General features: G+C 38.0%; 3 protein-coding genes across 3 annotated transcripts in view; 1 reads left to right on the forward strand and 2 right to left on the reverse strand.

Annotated features, from left to right (window-relative positions):
• LOC143718303 (tripartite motif-containing protein 16-like) overlaps positions 1-15,712 on the reverse strand; it is a 276,192-nt gene that overhangs the window by 141,916 nt on the left and 118,564 nt on the right. The gene's annotated exons all lie outside the window — the stretch shown is intronic.
• The window catches only part of LOC143718445 (uncharacterized), a 33,751-nt gene continuing 18,627 nt past the window's right edge, over positions 589-15,712 (forward strand). The window contains exons 1-6 of the mRNA XM_077209506.1: positions 589-641; positions 845-926; positions 1,125-1,347; positions 9,476-9,571; positions 9,888-10,138; positions 10,238-15,603. Of these exons, the coding sequence (XP_077065621.1) occupies positions 858-926; positions 1,125-1,347; positions 9,476-9,571; positions 9,888-10,138; positions 10,238-15,603 (6,005 nt within the window). The 5' untranslated portion in view covers positions 589-641; positions 845-857. The remainder of the gene's footprint in view (positions 642-844; positions 927-1,124; positions 1,348-9,475; positions 9,572-9,887; positions 10,139-10,237; positions 15,604-15,712) is intronic.
• The window catches only part of LOC143718341 (uncharacterized), a 47,708-nt gene continuing 33,050 nt past the window's right edge, over positions 1,055-15,712 (reverse strand). Inside the window, exons 9-10 of the mRNA XM_077209427.1 lie at positions 2,547-2,662; positions 1,055-1,156 (exon numbers count right to left, since the gene is read on the reverse strand). The gene's annotated coding sequence lies outside the window, so the exon portion shown is untranslated. The remainder of the gene's footprint in view (positions 1,157-2,546; positions 2,663-15,712) is intronic.

The raw sequence follows: 15,712 nt of genomic DNA on the forward strand, positions 1-15,712 counted from the left end.
TGCTGAATAAAAATATGAATTTCTTTAATTTCTTTCCCAAAATTTTTTTTCTTACTGAGCCCAAACTTTTGAACAGTAGTGTTTAATGTTACACAAAATTCTATTTCAGATAAATGCTGTTCTTTTGAACTTTATATTCATCTAAGAATCCTGAAAAAAGAAAATGTTTTCAACATTGATAATAATAATAATCAGAAATGTTTCTTGAGTAGAAAATCCTCATATTAGAGTGATTTCTGAAGGATCATGTGACACTGAAGACTGGAGTAATGATGCTGAACATTCAGCTTTTATTACAGGAATAAATTACACTTCACTATATATTCACATAGAAAACAGCTGTTTTACATCGGAATAATATTTGACTATATTACTGTTTTTTGTATTTTTAATTAAATAAATGCATCCTTGGTGAGCAGAAGAGACTTCTTTCAAAAACATAAAAAAATCTTACCTGTGTGTGTGTGTGTGTGTGTGTGTGTGTGTGTGTGTGTGTGTGTGTGTGTGTGTGTGTGTGTGTGTGTGTGTGTGTGTGTGTGTGTGTGTCAGCCCACTTCTGTCCTCTCACTCTGGTGGATGGTTTATAAAGAGCTGCTTCACTTTTCTCAGACATCCACTTCTCTGCACAGGAATGAAATCAGGTTGTATTTTGTGTGTGTGTGTGTGTGTGTGTGTGTGTGTGTGTGTGTGTGTGTGTGTGTGTGTGTGTGTGTGTGTGTGTTTTATTTTATTTATTTTTTACTTTAATAAATTTAGCTATAATTAATGCAATTCCAATTGTTGTTTTTTTATCTTACCTTGCATAAATAAATACTGACCAATGTTTAATGTTTTACTGTAACAGAATATCCTGAATAATGGGGGCCAAGGTTTCAGTCGTCAATGCGACTCCTTATACCTGGCACTTTTCCACCCCGGACAGAGGGGTAAGAACTTCTGCATTCACTACACACGATTATTTATGTTTCTTACTTATTTATTCCATATTTAGCATGTCCTCTGATTAACCAGATAATAACTGAGAGCATGAAATAAAAATCTTACACCACTGTAATACTGTTCTTTGCATGTCATTTTAATGACTGCTTTTCTGATGGAGACTGATGTATAATTCTGCTCCCCAGTTTACTCGTGTCTATCCTGGCAGCAGCGAACACTATGAGGAGAAAAAGTTAATCCATCGCTACATCTACATCAGATATAATCATCACACGTGGAATTGCATGTCCTACGAGTTTAACACCCATAAAGGCGACACCTCCTTCATCTTAAGAGAAACCTATGACCGTTCCCAGATTCAGATGCACTGCACCTCTGAGGGCGGCACTAAATACTGTCCCAACTACGGTAAGTTTCTGCAAGTATATCAGTTCTGCACAACACTATACAGCCAAAAGTATGTGCACCCCCGACCATCACACCCATATGTGCTTGTTGAACGTCCCATTCCAGATTTATTTCCCCTTTGCTCTTATAATAAGCTCAACTCTTCTGGGAAGGCTTTCCACTAGATTTTGTTCATTCAACTACAGATGTGGCCTTTGAGAATGCGTGTCGAAAGAAAAAGGGCATACGCGTGTTCAGGTGGGATGCTCTGGCACAGGAAATATGATCAGTAGGGGGCAGTCATGTTACAATACACATGGGCGAGACATAACATATTCAAGTTTATTGTTGAAGTATTATTCTGTGCTCATGCCGAAAAAATATTCATGATTCTGTTATTATCAGTATTATTATGTTTAACATGCTAGTTCTATCATCGATAAAATATCTCTCATTACTACTGTATAGCACTGAGTTTTATTATTCTCCGCTATACGTTCATCTAAAAAGCATGTTGTATAGTGTGTTAAAAAAACAACGACCAGAAACCAAACACACTCTTCTTGTCTTACGCCCAATTCACTACCAAAACAATGACACCATAATCGAAGGAGACAAATAATACTTTACGTGAAGCCTCTATAGGCTTCTCCTCTATAGAATTTGAAAAAGATAGCGGTCAGTTAGGACAGACCAGAGGTGGACAGTAACGAAGGTCATTTACTTGAGTACTGTACTTAAGTACACTTTTTGAGTATCTGTACTTGTTAAAAGGTTTAGTCATTTATTTCTGCAGAAGCATGAAACCACTCTATATTTGGATTATGAAGTCATTTCTCATATTTCAATGATAAATTAAGCATTCTTTTGTGCTATTTAGATCTAGTTTGATAAAAGTTAAACAGAAAATAAAATGCTATAAAACTGCACCCGTTTCTGTATGTTTCTTGATCGATAGTCTACGTAAAAATCACAAACGTTACGATGGTAAATCAAATAATTCTGTAGCCCGATACAATATTAATATATAATTGCCTATGTTTCAGTTGGATGAGGAAAAAGTGCCTTGAATGACTCAGATCATCAAAATACTAAGCAGTCCTTATCATTATTCCCCATATCATTATTCATCATATTCCCCACTGGAAGCCTGAGGTAGGGTCGCCTTTCTGTTGTTAAAGGGTTAAATTAAAATGTAAATTCTGTCAGTAATTACTCACCCTCATGTTGTTCCAACCTCGTAAGTCTTTCGTTCATCTTCAGAACACAAATTTTGATATTTTTGATGCAATCTGAGAGCTGGCTCACTCCTCCATAGGCTGCTAGGTAACTGCATCTGCCGGCCCAGAAAAGTTAGAAAAGTGACTACAGTGGCTCAACCTTAAGTTTATCATCTCTACACTGGTTACCTATTAAGTTACGTATCAATTACAAAGTATTCCTACTGACCTATAAAGCCCTAAATGGTTTAGCTCCTGTGTATTTAACAGACCTTCTATCGCCATACAATCCATCGCGCTCTTTAAGATCACTAAATTCGAGGCTTCTGGTCATTCCTAGGATATCTAAGTCCACTAAAGGAGGGAGGGCGTTCTCGCATTTAGCTCCTAAACTCTGGAATAGCCTTCCTGATATTGTACGAGCCTCAGACTCGCTGTCCCAGTTTAAAACTAGATTAAAGACGCATCTCTTTAACCAAGCATTCACTTAATGCTTAACCTTTGATACTGCTGAATCGGTTCGAATGCATTAACATTATGAACATCAGCTATGCTAATTATTTCCCATCTGCCTTTCTGCTGTTATCTCGGGACGCTAGTCCCGAGGTAAATAGCGTTCGTCAGCTCCAGTTTGTATCCAGCCTCTCACGGAGACTTCAGATGCCCCAACGCCTGTGAAGAGACGACTCGACGCCTGTGAAGAGACGACTCAAAGCCGGCGATATGTTATGCCATAAATTAATACATGATTAACTAACTGTATTTTTCTATGTACATTTCCGAAATGCAATTTCTGTAAAGCTGCTTTGAGACAATGTGTATTGTGAAAAGCGCTATACAAATAAATTTGAATTGAATTGAATTGAATTAAGTTTATCAAGTGACGAGAATAGTTTTTGTGCGCAAAAAAAACAACGACTTTATTCAACCATTAATTTTCTTCTGTGTGGGCCTCTGATGTGAGTTCACAAGACCCACGACGCATGCGCGAGAACTGAGAAGAGTAAGTACGTTTATTTGTATAGCACCTTTCACAGATAAAAATCACAAAGTGCTTCACAATAAAACAAGGTACAATACAATACATGAGAAAATTTAAAACCAAATAGAAAATATAGAAACAAAAACCATTAAAAAAAAAAACACGTCTAACTAAATGTCTGCTTAAATAGCAGCGTCTTTATTATGGGATGAATATAGTATCAAAATGATTAACACGTGCAAGCACAATTATCAATGAACTTGATTAATGTTGCAGAAATGTTTTATCCATGCCTTATAACTGCGTGTGCAAAATTGAATGAATGTGTAGCAATGTGTACAAATAGAGGCATTTTTGTGAATACAAATGTTTTCTTTTGTATTAGTGTATCATAATTTGTGTATGCAACAAAGAAGATGTGCATGTGTGGATCAGGTGACACGCGTCTATTCATTGAATTATTTTCTGAGTCGATCTCATTTGATTCATTTGGATTTTGAGACTTTCTTTTCGCTGTTTTTAAGCATTTCACAACCTACACACAAACAACTACAAATAAATAGGCCTGGTGCTAATTATTAATGTGTGCACAACTACCCATCGATTTGACAAATTCACAAATGTGCGTCACTACATTTAAACTAATACAATACAACTTGTGTGTGCAAAATCCAGAATCACATGGATGTGCAGCATTTTGTACAAATAAAGACATAGTTGTTAATACAAATCAATGCAACAAGTAAGATGTGCATTTGTGGATGAGGTGACACGTGTGCATTCATTGGCTCGTTTCTGAGTCGATCCTATTTGATTCAATTGAATTTTGAGACGTTCATTTCGCCGGTTTCGCCTTGCACGATCCACACTAGAGCTTAGATTCTCTACCCGAGCCCGAGCCGACTACAAGCACGTCACGTGTCACGCGCAGCGTCTCCTCCACTCGCACGCACACTGTGCTGGATTGTGTAGCTTAAGTGCAACATGGAGTTCGTGTTGTAGCCATTAAATAAGCGCATTTAGTTGCATATGTATTAAAACATTATAATGTTATTTTTTTCCATCTATGTTGATTATGAAAGTGAACAGAGTAGATAGGAGGATGCACAATATCGGGAGGCAATGAGTGGTTCAGGCATGATTTTGACCACTTCATTATATTTTGTTTTGTAGAAAGCCAGATGTTTGTTATGAAATGCCCTTAACAACAACACTAAACAAGGCTCTAAACTTACATTTATTTTTAGAACTTGTGTTACTTGTGATAATATGCTGATTTAGTTATTGCTTTGACATGACTACTGAAACTAAGGTTTGACTCTAGAGACACACACAGATTCCTGACTCGATTTGTAGTTGTTTGACCCCTAGACTGAAGGTATGCGTTCACCTTGAGAACTTAACCTTTGTTTCCAAACGCTATGATTTCAGTTTTGTCTTTGTTTCACTGAAGAAAAATTTGGCACATCCAACTGTAATAGATGCTTTTCCCCCCGAGCCCTAATATTAATCCTTTCTAAAATTAGAATCATACACCTAATCATAAATCATTAATAAAATGCTTAGAAAGAGAAGGCACTTTAAATTACAAATAATGAACAGGTAAACTCTGCCAATTATTAAATCAACACATCTTTATACATATAAAGCTAATCTATTCCAAATAGGGATTAAGCTGAATTATATATATATATATATATATATATATATATATAAAATTAAGAAGTTCAAACACTCAGTCATTGTTTAGCGAATGGAAATATCTATGCAAAACTTTACTTAGCCTAAAACACACACACTGGCAAGTACAACCTAAGAATGTATTAGCCAATGGTTAATTATAACATTATTATGTTGCCCAGAGGGAAGATTTAGTACAAATAAGTTGTGCTCTTCGCCAGTTCTCTCTATAGATGACGGGTGGAGGACCTCCATGGCTGAGGATCTCTCATTTTCACTCATTGGTAGTGGGGCAGTTTAAAAGATGGTGGATTTGTGGTCCACTATTAGGCACTCTTTGCCATATTTTTTATTTATCGAGTAATTTCTTACAAAGTAAGTCACATTCTCCTCAAATAAGGAGTTTTCTGAGTTTTGCGGCAAGATATAAACTTATGCCCCATCCCAAAGAGCAGAGGTGGAAAGAGTAATAAAATATTCTACTCAAGTAAAAGTACTACTACTTCAATGAAATTTTACTTGAGTAGATTTTTAGACCGGTAATTTTACTTGTACTTAAGTAAAAGTAAAAAGTAGCTCATTTAAAATTTACTCAGAGTAAAAGTTACAGAGTAACTTTTTTAACAGCGGGGGGTGGGGTGGGGGAATCCCCTGTGTAGCATTGAGATTTTCACAGTATGATAACATCTCAGAAAATATCACGGTTTACAGTATTAATCAATTATTAAATAAATAAACGGTATTATTAAATGATGGTTATTATTATTATCATCAGTTAAAATGACTTTTTTTTTGGTTGAACAAATGCTTTTACTATAACAAACTTGAAACCATTTGTTTGTTTTGTTTATTAAAAATTTCAATAAAACATGTCTAAACAATTAAATTCAATAATTGATAATGAATTAGATTAACAACTTATTTTTAACATTAATAATTTATTAAAATGTTTAAGAATAATATAGTCCTATGAAATGTATTTATTCAGAAAATTAATGTTTCTTTTTATGATTTAATCCAAATATATAATCAAAAACGGTGGTAATCAAATGTAAATTTAAACTCGGTCCTTTTATTTTTGGGGGAAGCGCTGCAAAAACAGATTTACTAAATTAAACCATGGACAAAAAAAAATATTCCTTTAAATAATGTTTAAATAAAATGTATTATTATTGTTGTTATTATTATTATTATTTTGAGAAGTACGTTCTATTGTATGCCTACAATAGTAATATATTTCTGTCAGAATTTCTCCTAGTAGTAAAACCGAACTTTTATTTTGACGGGTTGTAGTGAAGACCTGTTTCAAAGTGACTTTGAATACAATGGTTTTTCTCAAATAATTTTTGTCATTTTATCATTTTCTCATCAAAATGATGAAAATGCTCATTAGTCGTTCTCTCAGAGCAGCTCTGGAAATGTTCATGTATTCATATCCTTAAATTTTTTGTGAGACGCTGAAAACACCATGAACGTCACGCGTACTTGAGTAACTTAGTAGACAAAGGGGCGCAGAACAAATAGATTATAAATTTACATAGCAGTATTTTTGTGCTTAAATCACAGACCATGTCGCGATTGTAATTATTGCACAGTTCTACTTTCCATGTATTCATCCATCCATTATTTTGCGTGTTTTACATGACATCTGCGTTATGTAAATTCCATTTTCATGACTGGATTCCGGGATTCCCTCTGCATCACGTAAATCATTCGCCTTAAGTTATAATCGGGACATACCTTTATCTGCAGGGATGGTGTCCTATGTTTCCTCCTTTTGCAGCCACTTTGCGTCCACATTTTTTGCAAATTGGATATCTATCCTCGAGGACAACCACGCTTTTTTCTAAAAAGTATTTTCATACTGGCCATAATTCGCTTCATAAGAATTCGAGGGCGCTTCGCTTTCAACTTTGGCTAGGTCTGCGTCACCTTTCTTGCGCGTTTGTTCTCCCGCCCTTCAACCAATCAATGCAGTATTTTCCGGATTGGGATTTTTTTCTTCTTCTCCCTTGTATTATTATTTTTTACTCAGTAACGGATACGATTTCAAATGTAGCGAAGTAAAATACTTCAAACAAAACGTACTTAAGTAAAAGTAAAAAGTACAGATTTTAAAAACTACTTAAAAAAGTAGAAGTACACAAAAAAACTACTCAATTACGTAACGCAAGTAAATGTAATTCGTTACTTTCACCTCTGCCAAAGAGCAGCCTGTGTCATAACTGTTTTGGCTTAAGTGTTTTGGCTTTCTGCATCACCTGCTGGTTTGGTAATGCTACTGAGGCACAGAAGAAGTCTGTAAGAAAAACAGTAACAATGGCCAGTAAACTATTAGGGATCAAGTTACCAAGTGTGGAATGCATTTACAGGGAAAGAGTATTGAACAAGGCAAAATCCATTGTGGGAGATAAGAGGCACCCCCTTGCCTCTTCATTCAAACTGCTGCCTTCTGGGCGACGATATTGCCTCCCACTGTTTACCAAAAATAGATCAAAATCTTCATTTGTGCCTCAAGCAATTAAGTTTTTAAACATGTAAGTTAAATAGGTAGGATACTTAGCTGGTCTGATATGCCTAATTTAGTAAAGTGCGGGGTATGGGTAAATATGTGTTAAGTGCATTAGTATGTGTCTTTGTATGTTTAAAGGTTCTCCTTTGGTGTATGATGTATGTTGTAATGCCTACCTGATAGCCATGCAAACAAATTTCCTCACGGGGACAAATAAATGTACTTAACTAAAAAAAAAAAAAAAACTGTTGTTTTGTCGGGTTTGATGTCACCCTCCACTAGGGTAGATAGCGCTTCTGCGGAGTACACTGCCTGTTGGAAGACTTAGAGCTGGGGGCGCTCCGCTTATTAGGGTCCCTTTTTAAGAGTGCCCAGCCTCCACAGGACTTTGAAGCACTGTGTAGATCTAGGATCGAGTAGAGTTACTCCACTCGTTTACAAGGGTTAGAAAGCGCTATGCTGAGTTCTACTCTCCAGGATGTCCGTCTCTATGATACGGTCTGTGACCGATTACTGCCACTATCTGCAGTCCTCCCTGTTGTATACCTCCACAAGTGAGGATAATAATGTTAGAGACTATATTTAGAAAACTGACAGATTATTGGCAAGACTAGGTCAGTAAAATAGACCAGGTCAGCCGCCCTGGTGGCATGTGGGGTTGACTTAATTTCCCCCTCAGAAAGTGACTGGACTGAACTCTTTTCGGACCCCCTGGCCATATTCCCTTAAAGGAACCCATTCCACGGTAGCTGTTGGTCCCAAGCCCTTGAGCGGCCTTGGTAGGCCTTTGTTGTTTCGTAGGCCTCTTTGAGGCTTATAGCTTGGGCTGTGACTGTACTGTCACTGACAGCCTGTATGTGACCCGAAGGGGGAGTGTTTTGGCATTTCAGTGAAACTGCCATTTCTGACATTTTTGTCACAGCCATAATTTGGACTCCCCTCAGCATTGTGGCGCTGGTATATCGGTACACAAAACGTCATCGGCACAGTGCAAGTTCCCTTTCGTAAGGGAACGTCTCAGGTTACGACTGTAACCTTTGTTCCCTGTTTTTATTTAGCATTGAAAGATTGCCTACCTATCTATAGTTCATATTTCAACATGTTTCCGTCGATTTTATACATTTTAGTTTGGCAATAGATCAACTAATGGCTAACAATGTGAATTTATGCAACAATAACACGCTAACGAATATAAATGAAAATAAATGTCTTTTTTTTCTTTATTTAGTGAAAACATTTAGTTTTTACCGTGAGTGTAAACAAATAAAAGTAGACATTTAACAGTTTATAATGATGTTTCACACTTATCTGTATGGCCAAACATGACGGAGTATTGTAAGTGGTTTCCGTTGTCATGAGGAAAAAATCCAGCAGAGCGCGCCAGTGCTTTTTGAGACCCCCAAAGGGTTAATAAGTACCTATACCTCCGGCAGGTGATTCCTACAAATGTCCAAGAGAAAGAGTGAGACATGTGCTACCTTTGTTAATATCAAAATCAGTAAAAGTAGAAGAGATAAAAAGCAAAAGCCTTTCCAATACAATCTCAATTGTGCAGTAAATACAAACAATACAGACATCTCTAATGTAGATCTGTGACAGCAGCACGTGTTTAGAGCTGAGTGATAGCGTGTAACTTTTGCATGTGCAAATATCATACCGTGACCCATATCAAATATCATAAGTAACCCAAAAATGATATATTTGAATCTGTATGTTGTTTCTAATCCCATGTTGTCTGATCATATCTTTCAATAGGAAAAATTGAAGAAGATGAAAAACAGAGACGGCAAGAGGAGGAGAGAAGACGTCTGGAACGTGAGCAAAGGATTCAACAGGAGCTGGACAGAAAGAGTGAATATATCTTTATTTTGGACATCTATAGGAATGCGTACCAGCTGGAGGAAGCAGACAAAAAAGCTGTTACTCAGAATTGGCTGCAGAGTCCTCCAATGATGGCTCAGTGGTTGGAAACTAAACATAGAAATGCACATACATATGTGTACACACACACACACACACACACACACTAGGGTTGGCATGAGATTTTCAGATTTACGCAAAATATATAAAAATTGTATTCTCCCATCCCAAATTATTTCCACCACCACGTCCCCTTAGGGGCTCCGTAGTTTCTAATCCTGTAGTCTTTTATGATATCTTTAAACAGGACAAATAGAAGAATATGAAAAACAAAGACAGCTAGAGGAGGAGAGAAGACGTCTGGAACGTTTGGAACATGAGCAGAGGATTCAAGAAGAGCTGGACAGAGAGAGTGAATCATCCAGACTCAAGCTTTCTCGAGCAACTGAGCGGCTTCGTGAAAAACAGAGCTTCAGAGGTCACGAGCAACATCATGAACGCACACAAGTTCTCCATCAGCAAATAGAAGATGACGCTGCTGCAATCGAGAGGGACGAGGTATGACTAATTTGGATTGAGCAACATTACTGTATATACAGCATGTGATAAAATACCACTTTTTACTAGGACCTATTTTTGTTTTGCATATGTATGTAGGTTACTGATGTTGAAGAAAAATTCAAAGACATTTTGTTAAAGTACCAGATCACAGAAAATAAAGAGATACAGCATGAGATTTGGGACAGGATTAAGACGCTCCAGAATGAACTTGCAGTTCAATATTGTAGAGAAAACAACCTTTCAGTATGGTCTCAGTTTACATTTGATCATGCTATAGGATATAATGAGCTGTCTCTCACAGAGAAGCTTACAGTTCTTGAGGCATCTCTACAGTTCATTCTGAACAGTAGCACTGAAGATGCTAAAGATGATGAAGATCGGCCACTTGGCTGGGAGAAGAAGTATGACTTTCTCTTGGGTTTGGTGGAGCAGCTTCATGCCACAAATGCAACTTTGGCAGAATACATTTTATTAAATGTACTTGACATGATCTCAGAGCTTTCATCAAAAAGTAGGGACATTTTGGGTCAAATATTGTTCAACAGAATCTGGACCCCAACAGAAATAATGCTCTTCATTTGCAAAAGTCCAGCTATCAAATGTGATCAACTCGATTCAGTTCTCCACACAGCACAAACCTACCACCTGGACTGCATCCACGTTCTCTCTGCTCTTACGATTGAAAACCCTTTAATGTTTCTTGAAGAACAAATACAAAACAACAAGGAAAAAGATGCTGATACAATTGTGAAGGAACTTCGTGAAGCAAACTGTCCAGAGAAAGTCTTGGTGCTGTTGAAGGATGTGCTTAGATACGTAGAGTTGGAACTCCCAAAATATCAATTGGTGGACCTTACTGAAGAACAAGTCGCTAATTTGAAAAAGAAGATAACATCTCTTAATCTTACAAACCCAGATATCAACATTCTGAAAGACGTATTAATTGGAATGTCAATAGCAGTGCAAGACTGCTCAACAATCACCCCAAAAGACAACATAAAGATTCAAGGTTATTTTCCAAGATGTACACAACTAGCATCATTGCTTTTGCTTCTACTGGCACAGCTGACAGAACATAAAGGATGTCTTCTAGAGATTGGCACAGGTGAGGGCAAGTCCTGTATCTTAGCCATGTTTGCAACAATTTTGGCCATCCGTGGAACAAAAGTGGACATTGTGACAAGCTCTCCAGTTCTAGCCAGACGAGATCAAGAAGAGTGGAAAAAGTTTTTTGAAATGTTTGGTGTCACCTCATCTGTAGTACCTCCACATTACGGAAGTGACTATTCGCCAGAGGACCAAGAGAAACGTCTTAAAGATGCTTACAGGCAACAAATAGTATATGGCACAGTGGGAGTCTTTGCAGCAGACATACTTAAACAGGAATTTGAGAAGAGGACTACTCGTGGTACAAGACAGTTTGAGCTTGTAATAGTGGATGAAGTGGACTACATGACCTTGGACAATGGAGTTCAAGTAACATTCTTGTCCCATGAATCTACTGGATTTAGGCATGTGGAGCAAGTCCTTTCCAATATATGGACCATAATATCTACTTGTAAACCAATTGAAATGCATGAAACGAGGGAGATAAAATGGGCGACGCAGATAATGTACATTCACAAAGCCGTAACAGCAGCCGTTATGGGACTGGAAACAGGGGACAGCTTTTCAGCAAATGAGATCTTGCTACCCGGAGTGAATTTGGGATTCTACACACAGGAGGATATTGAAATGATATATCAAGATGATGTGAAAGAGGACGGAATGTCTAAAGCATTACCTGAAGTCATGAAGAAACTTGGAGTTTCACAACAGTACGATCTACTGAGTATATTTGAGGAGGTCTTAGAGAACAGTGCAGTGTTTAAGTGCTATTCGTTAGAGAACAAGAAAGCTAAATGTTTTGAAGCTCAGGAAAAACGAGGTGACCTTAATGTTGAAATTCTACTGCTGGAAGGAGGACTAGCTTGCGAAATCATGTCGGAGAAATCGCTCATTGATGCAACTGTAAGCACAATAAAGTCATATATCATGTACTTAGATAACCCTCAAACAGCCAACAAACGCAACAACTTCATGGTCATCCCTGTTTTCTTGAAAAGCTATGTTGAGAATCAGTTACCAGTTTTTGTTGAGAATGCACTAAGGGCTGTTGAGATGTCACAGGGCCGAGAATACATGATTGACACCTCACTGGCCGCTGAAAGAGTAGTTGCTGACAGAGATAAGTCTAATGCGATAATTCCAGTGGACTTCAAAGCGAGTGGTGTGCTGGAGAAAAACAAGAAGTGGGGAAATGGTCTGCAACAATTTTTGGAGTTCAAGCACCAACTTGCAATTTCACCAATATCCAATGTGACAAATTACATGTCAAATTTCCATTATTTTAAAAGGTATCTCAGTGGGAGTGGTATATTTGGTGTTTCTGGTACATTAGGAGGTAAGGCAGATCAGGACTTTCTGGCAAGACATTATAAAGCACGGAGCTACACTGTACCTGCACATCGCCATAAAAGGGTGGTTGAGCTTCCAGTCGTCCAGGTGAAAGGTGGGAATCACCAATGGATCCAGACCATTTGTGAAACTTCATGGAAAGTAGCAGACAGAGGTCAAGTTGTCTTGGTAATTTGTGAAGATGTTAGAACAGCGGATGAACTACATGAAAAAATACAAGATGGTGGCAGATTTAAAGCAGAACAGATTACTCTGTACACAATCAGCGAGAAGCACAACATTGAAAGAGAGAAATTCTGTGCAGGCAGAATCATCATTGCTACAAATCTCGGAGGACGGGGTACAGACATAAAGGTTGATGAAAGTGTAAATAAGTGTGGTGGTCTTTTCGTACTTCTTACTCACTTTCCACCCAACCGAAGAGTCGAGAAACAAATATTTGGTCGTACATCTCGAAAAGGCAATCCTGGGATGGTCCAAATGGTTGTGAACTGTGATCATCTCGCACCAGCTTACCAAGGTCAGTCTGTGGAAATCATGCGCCAGCTAAGAGAGGATTATGAAATAAAAAGAATCCGGGACATGGAAAGTGATGAGCTGGTTGAAATAAACCTAAAGGAAAATCTCTTTTCCACATTTTGTAGATTGCTAAATAACTTTGATGGGCATTACACACATCAAGAAAAACTGGACCCCATGCGAATGCCGCCCAAAAATATTCCTGATTGCTTTAAACATCATCAGCCTAAGTTTGATTATCAGCCAGCCATCAACGCTTTGAAAGAATCCTGGGCCTTGTGGTTGACCCTTCACGAAGATCACATCAATAGACATGATGACTTCGAAAAACTTGAAGCAGACCTTATCAGGACAATAAACGAAACAAGTGGAAAGCTGCTAAGAGGTGAATGCGATAATTTCTATGATCACATCAAACAGGCAATTGTAAGAACTGATCTTCACTGCCGTGACAAATCCAAAAATGCATTTGGAGCTGAATACTATTGGCAAAAAGTTGGTAACTCTGACCCACACTACAACGCTGTGGCACTCTATAACCAGGCATACATCTCCATCAACCTCCGTAAGGGTAACTATAAAGCAGACGCTATGAAACTGCTGGAAGACGCAAAGAAATCCATTGATGTCTATGTCTCAGAAGTTTCAAACACAATGGTCTCATGTAACTTATCAGTCACTGGTAACAAAGATCAGAGTACAGACAATAACAACTTTCAAAGTCAAATGGAAGCCAGAATGAACATCTTTAAGTCTTGGATTACGTACATTGATAATGCATCTGCTAAACTTAAAGAGCTGGAGGAAAACAAGAGCGACGCCATAACAGAAGACTGTTCAGTCTACATGCTTTCTGAAGAAAAAAACTTCATCATTGCTAATGAGCTGAGATCGCTATACGACTACGGCCTCGGTGTTGTTTTTGAGGTGAAAGAGAAGCCCAAGTTTTGCATCGATGCTTTGATATGTTTCGTACTCGGGGTGGTGCAGGTTCTCGCTGGGGTTCTTGTTTGTGCGCTGACACTTGGAACAGCCAGCCAGTTTGGAATGGCCCTGATTTCAGAAGGAGTGTCTGACATGGTCAATGGAATAGAGGGGATGATAAAGGGCACATTTAACTGGGCGTCATGGGCAATATCTAAGAGTATCAGCATTGGACTTGCTTTGCTAACGGCTGGCTTTAGCAATATCAAGAAAGCAGTTACCTCAGTGTATAAAGTGACAAAAGGTCTACTCAATGGTACAAAGTCTTTCTCTTCTGTTGCATCTGAATTCATTAAATCAGGAAATGCAATGTTTACTTCATTCAAAGGAAGTGCTCAGTTTGGTTTGTCATCCCTTGGTAAAGGATCTTTTAAGTCTGGAATGAAAAACATGACATCTTCTACTGTGCTCCGACAGAATTTCAAAGTTGCTGCTAAATATGCAGTTCAGGAAATCGGGAAAAAGACTGTGCTCACTGCCATGAACTACGCAATCGATGCAGCACTTCAGAAAGTCTTTAAGAAGATTTTACAAAGAAGTTTTGAGAATGCTGTTACTTTATCAGTAAAGCAGAGCGGTGAACTGGATCAGGCTCTCGTCGAATTCATCAGCTCAGGCATTCCGAAAGCTGCCTCGAAAAAAGAGAATTTCAAGATTGACCAGAATTATGAGCAGCAAATAAAAAAATCAGTTCATATGTTCTGTGAAGAGATAATTCCTCACCACATACTGGACTGTACCAAAGCACGAGATGTAATCAGCAAACTTTCTGAGGTGTGTGAAGGAGCAACAGAGCTTATGAATAAAGAGAAACAGTCAGGTGTGCTTGAAATGGCAAAGCTGGCTCTGAAAGTAGCTGATTTCTCAACAAATTACTGTCAAATATTGGGTGCCGTACCAACAAATGATATAATACAACAACAATTCGTTCCTGAATTACTGAAGAGCATCAGTGAGCTTGAGAAAGAAATGACAAAGTATGATCAAGATGGACGACACAGTTTACACGATGTACAACGCCTTAAAGAAGAACTTCTACAGATTATCGCACATAAAGTTTCTGAGGAATTCATCAGTTCCTGTTCTACACACATGACTTCTTTAATGACCAGCACATTTGAAAGTGAGTTGAATAGTGCTGCAGGACAGGCGGTAGACAAGGTCATGCGCAGACATAAGACTCAGCGTTTCTTTGATGACCAGAGGGAAAAACACAACAAGAAATCTGCGAGCCACAAGAAAGTGGAACAATTGTCAGATGAGGACAAAACAAAACTAATGCAGTATACAGAAGATATGTGCAAAACTGATCAGCCTGTTAAAGCTCTCGATGTGTACGTGCTCACAAAAAGTAACCTCCTCGATGGAAAAGGAATTCAACTCACCGTCGTTGAAGAAAATGGGAAACAGCTCACTGAGGAAGTTTACCCAGGAACCAGCAAATCAGCAGGCGATATAAAACTGAGATTAACCAAATCTGAAAAAGCTCCACATACATCACAGTAAGACTAATTACTGGAGCATTATACTGCTCACATATATATAAATCAATTTCAGTTAATGTTTATGAAATGTGTGTACTGAATGTGGTTACTTTTAATTTTAAAAACA

The sequence above is a fragment of the Siphateles boraxobius genome, unplaced genomic scaffold, assembly GCF_051911475.1.
Source record: "Siphateles boraxobius isolate OS27281-9 unplaced genomic scaffold, OSU_SipBor_1 61, whole genome shotgun sequence".
NCBI classification, from domain to species: Eukaryota; Metazoa; Chordata; class Actinopteri; order Cypriniformes; family Leuciscidae; genus Siphateles; species Siphateles boraxobius.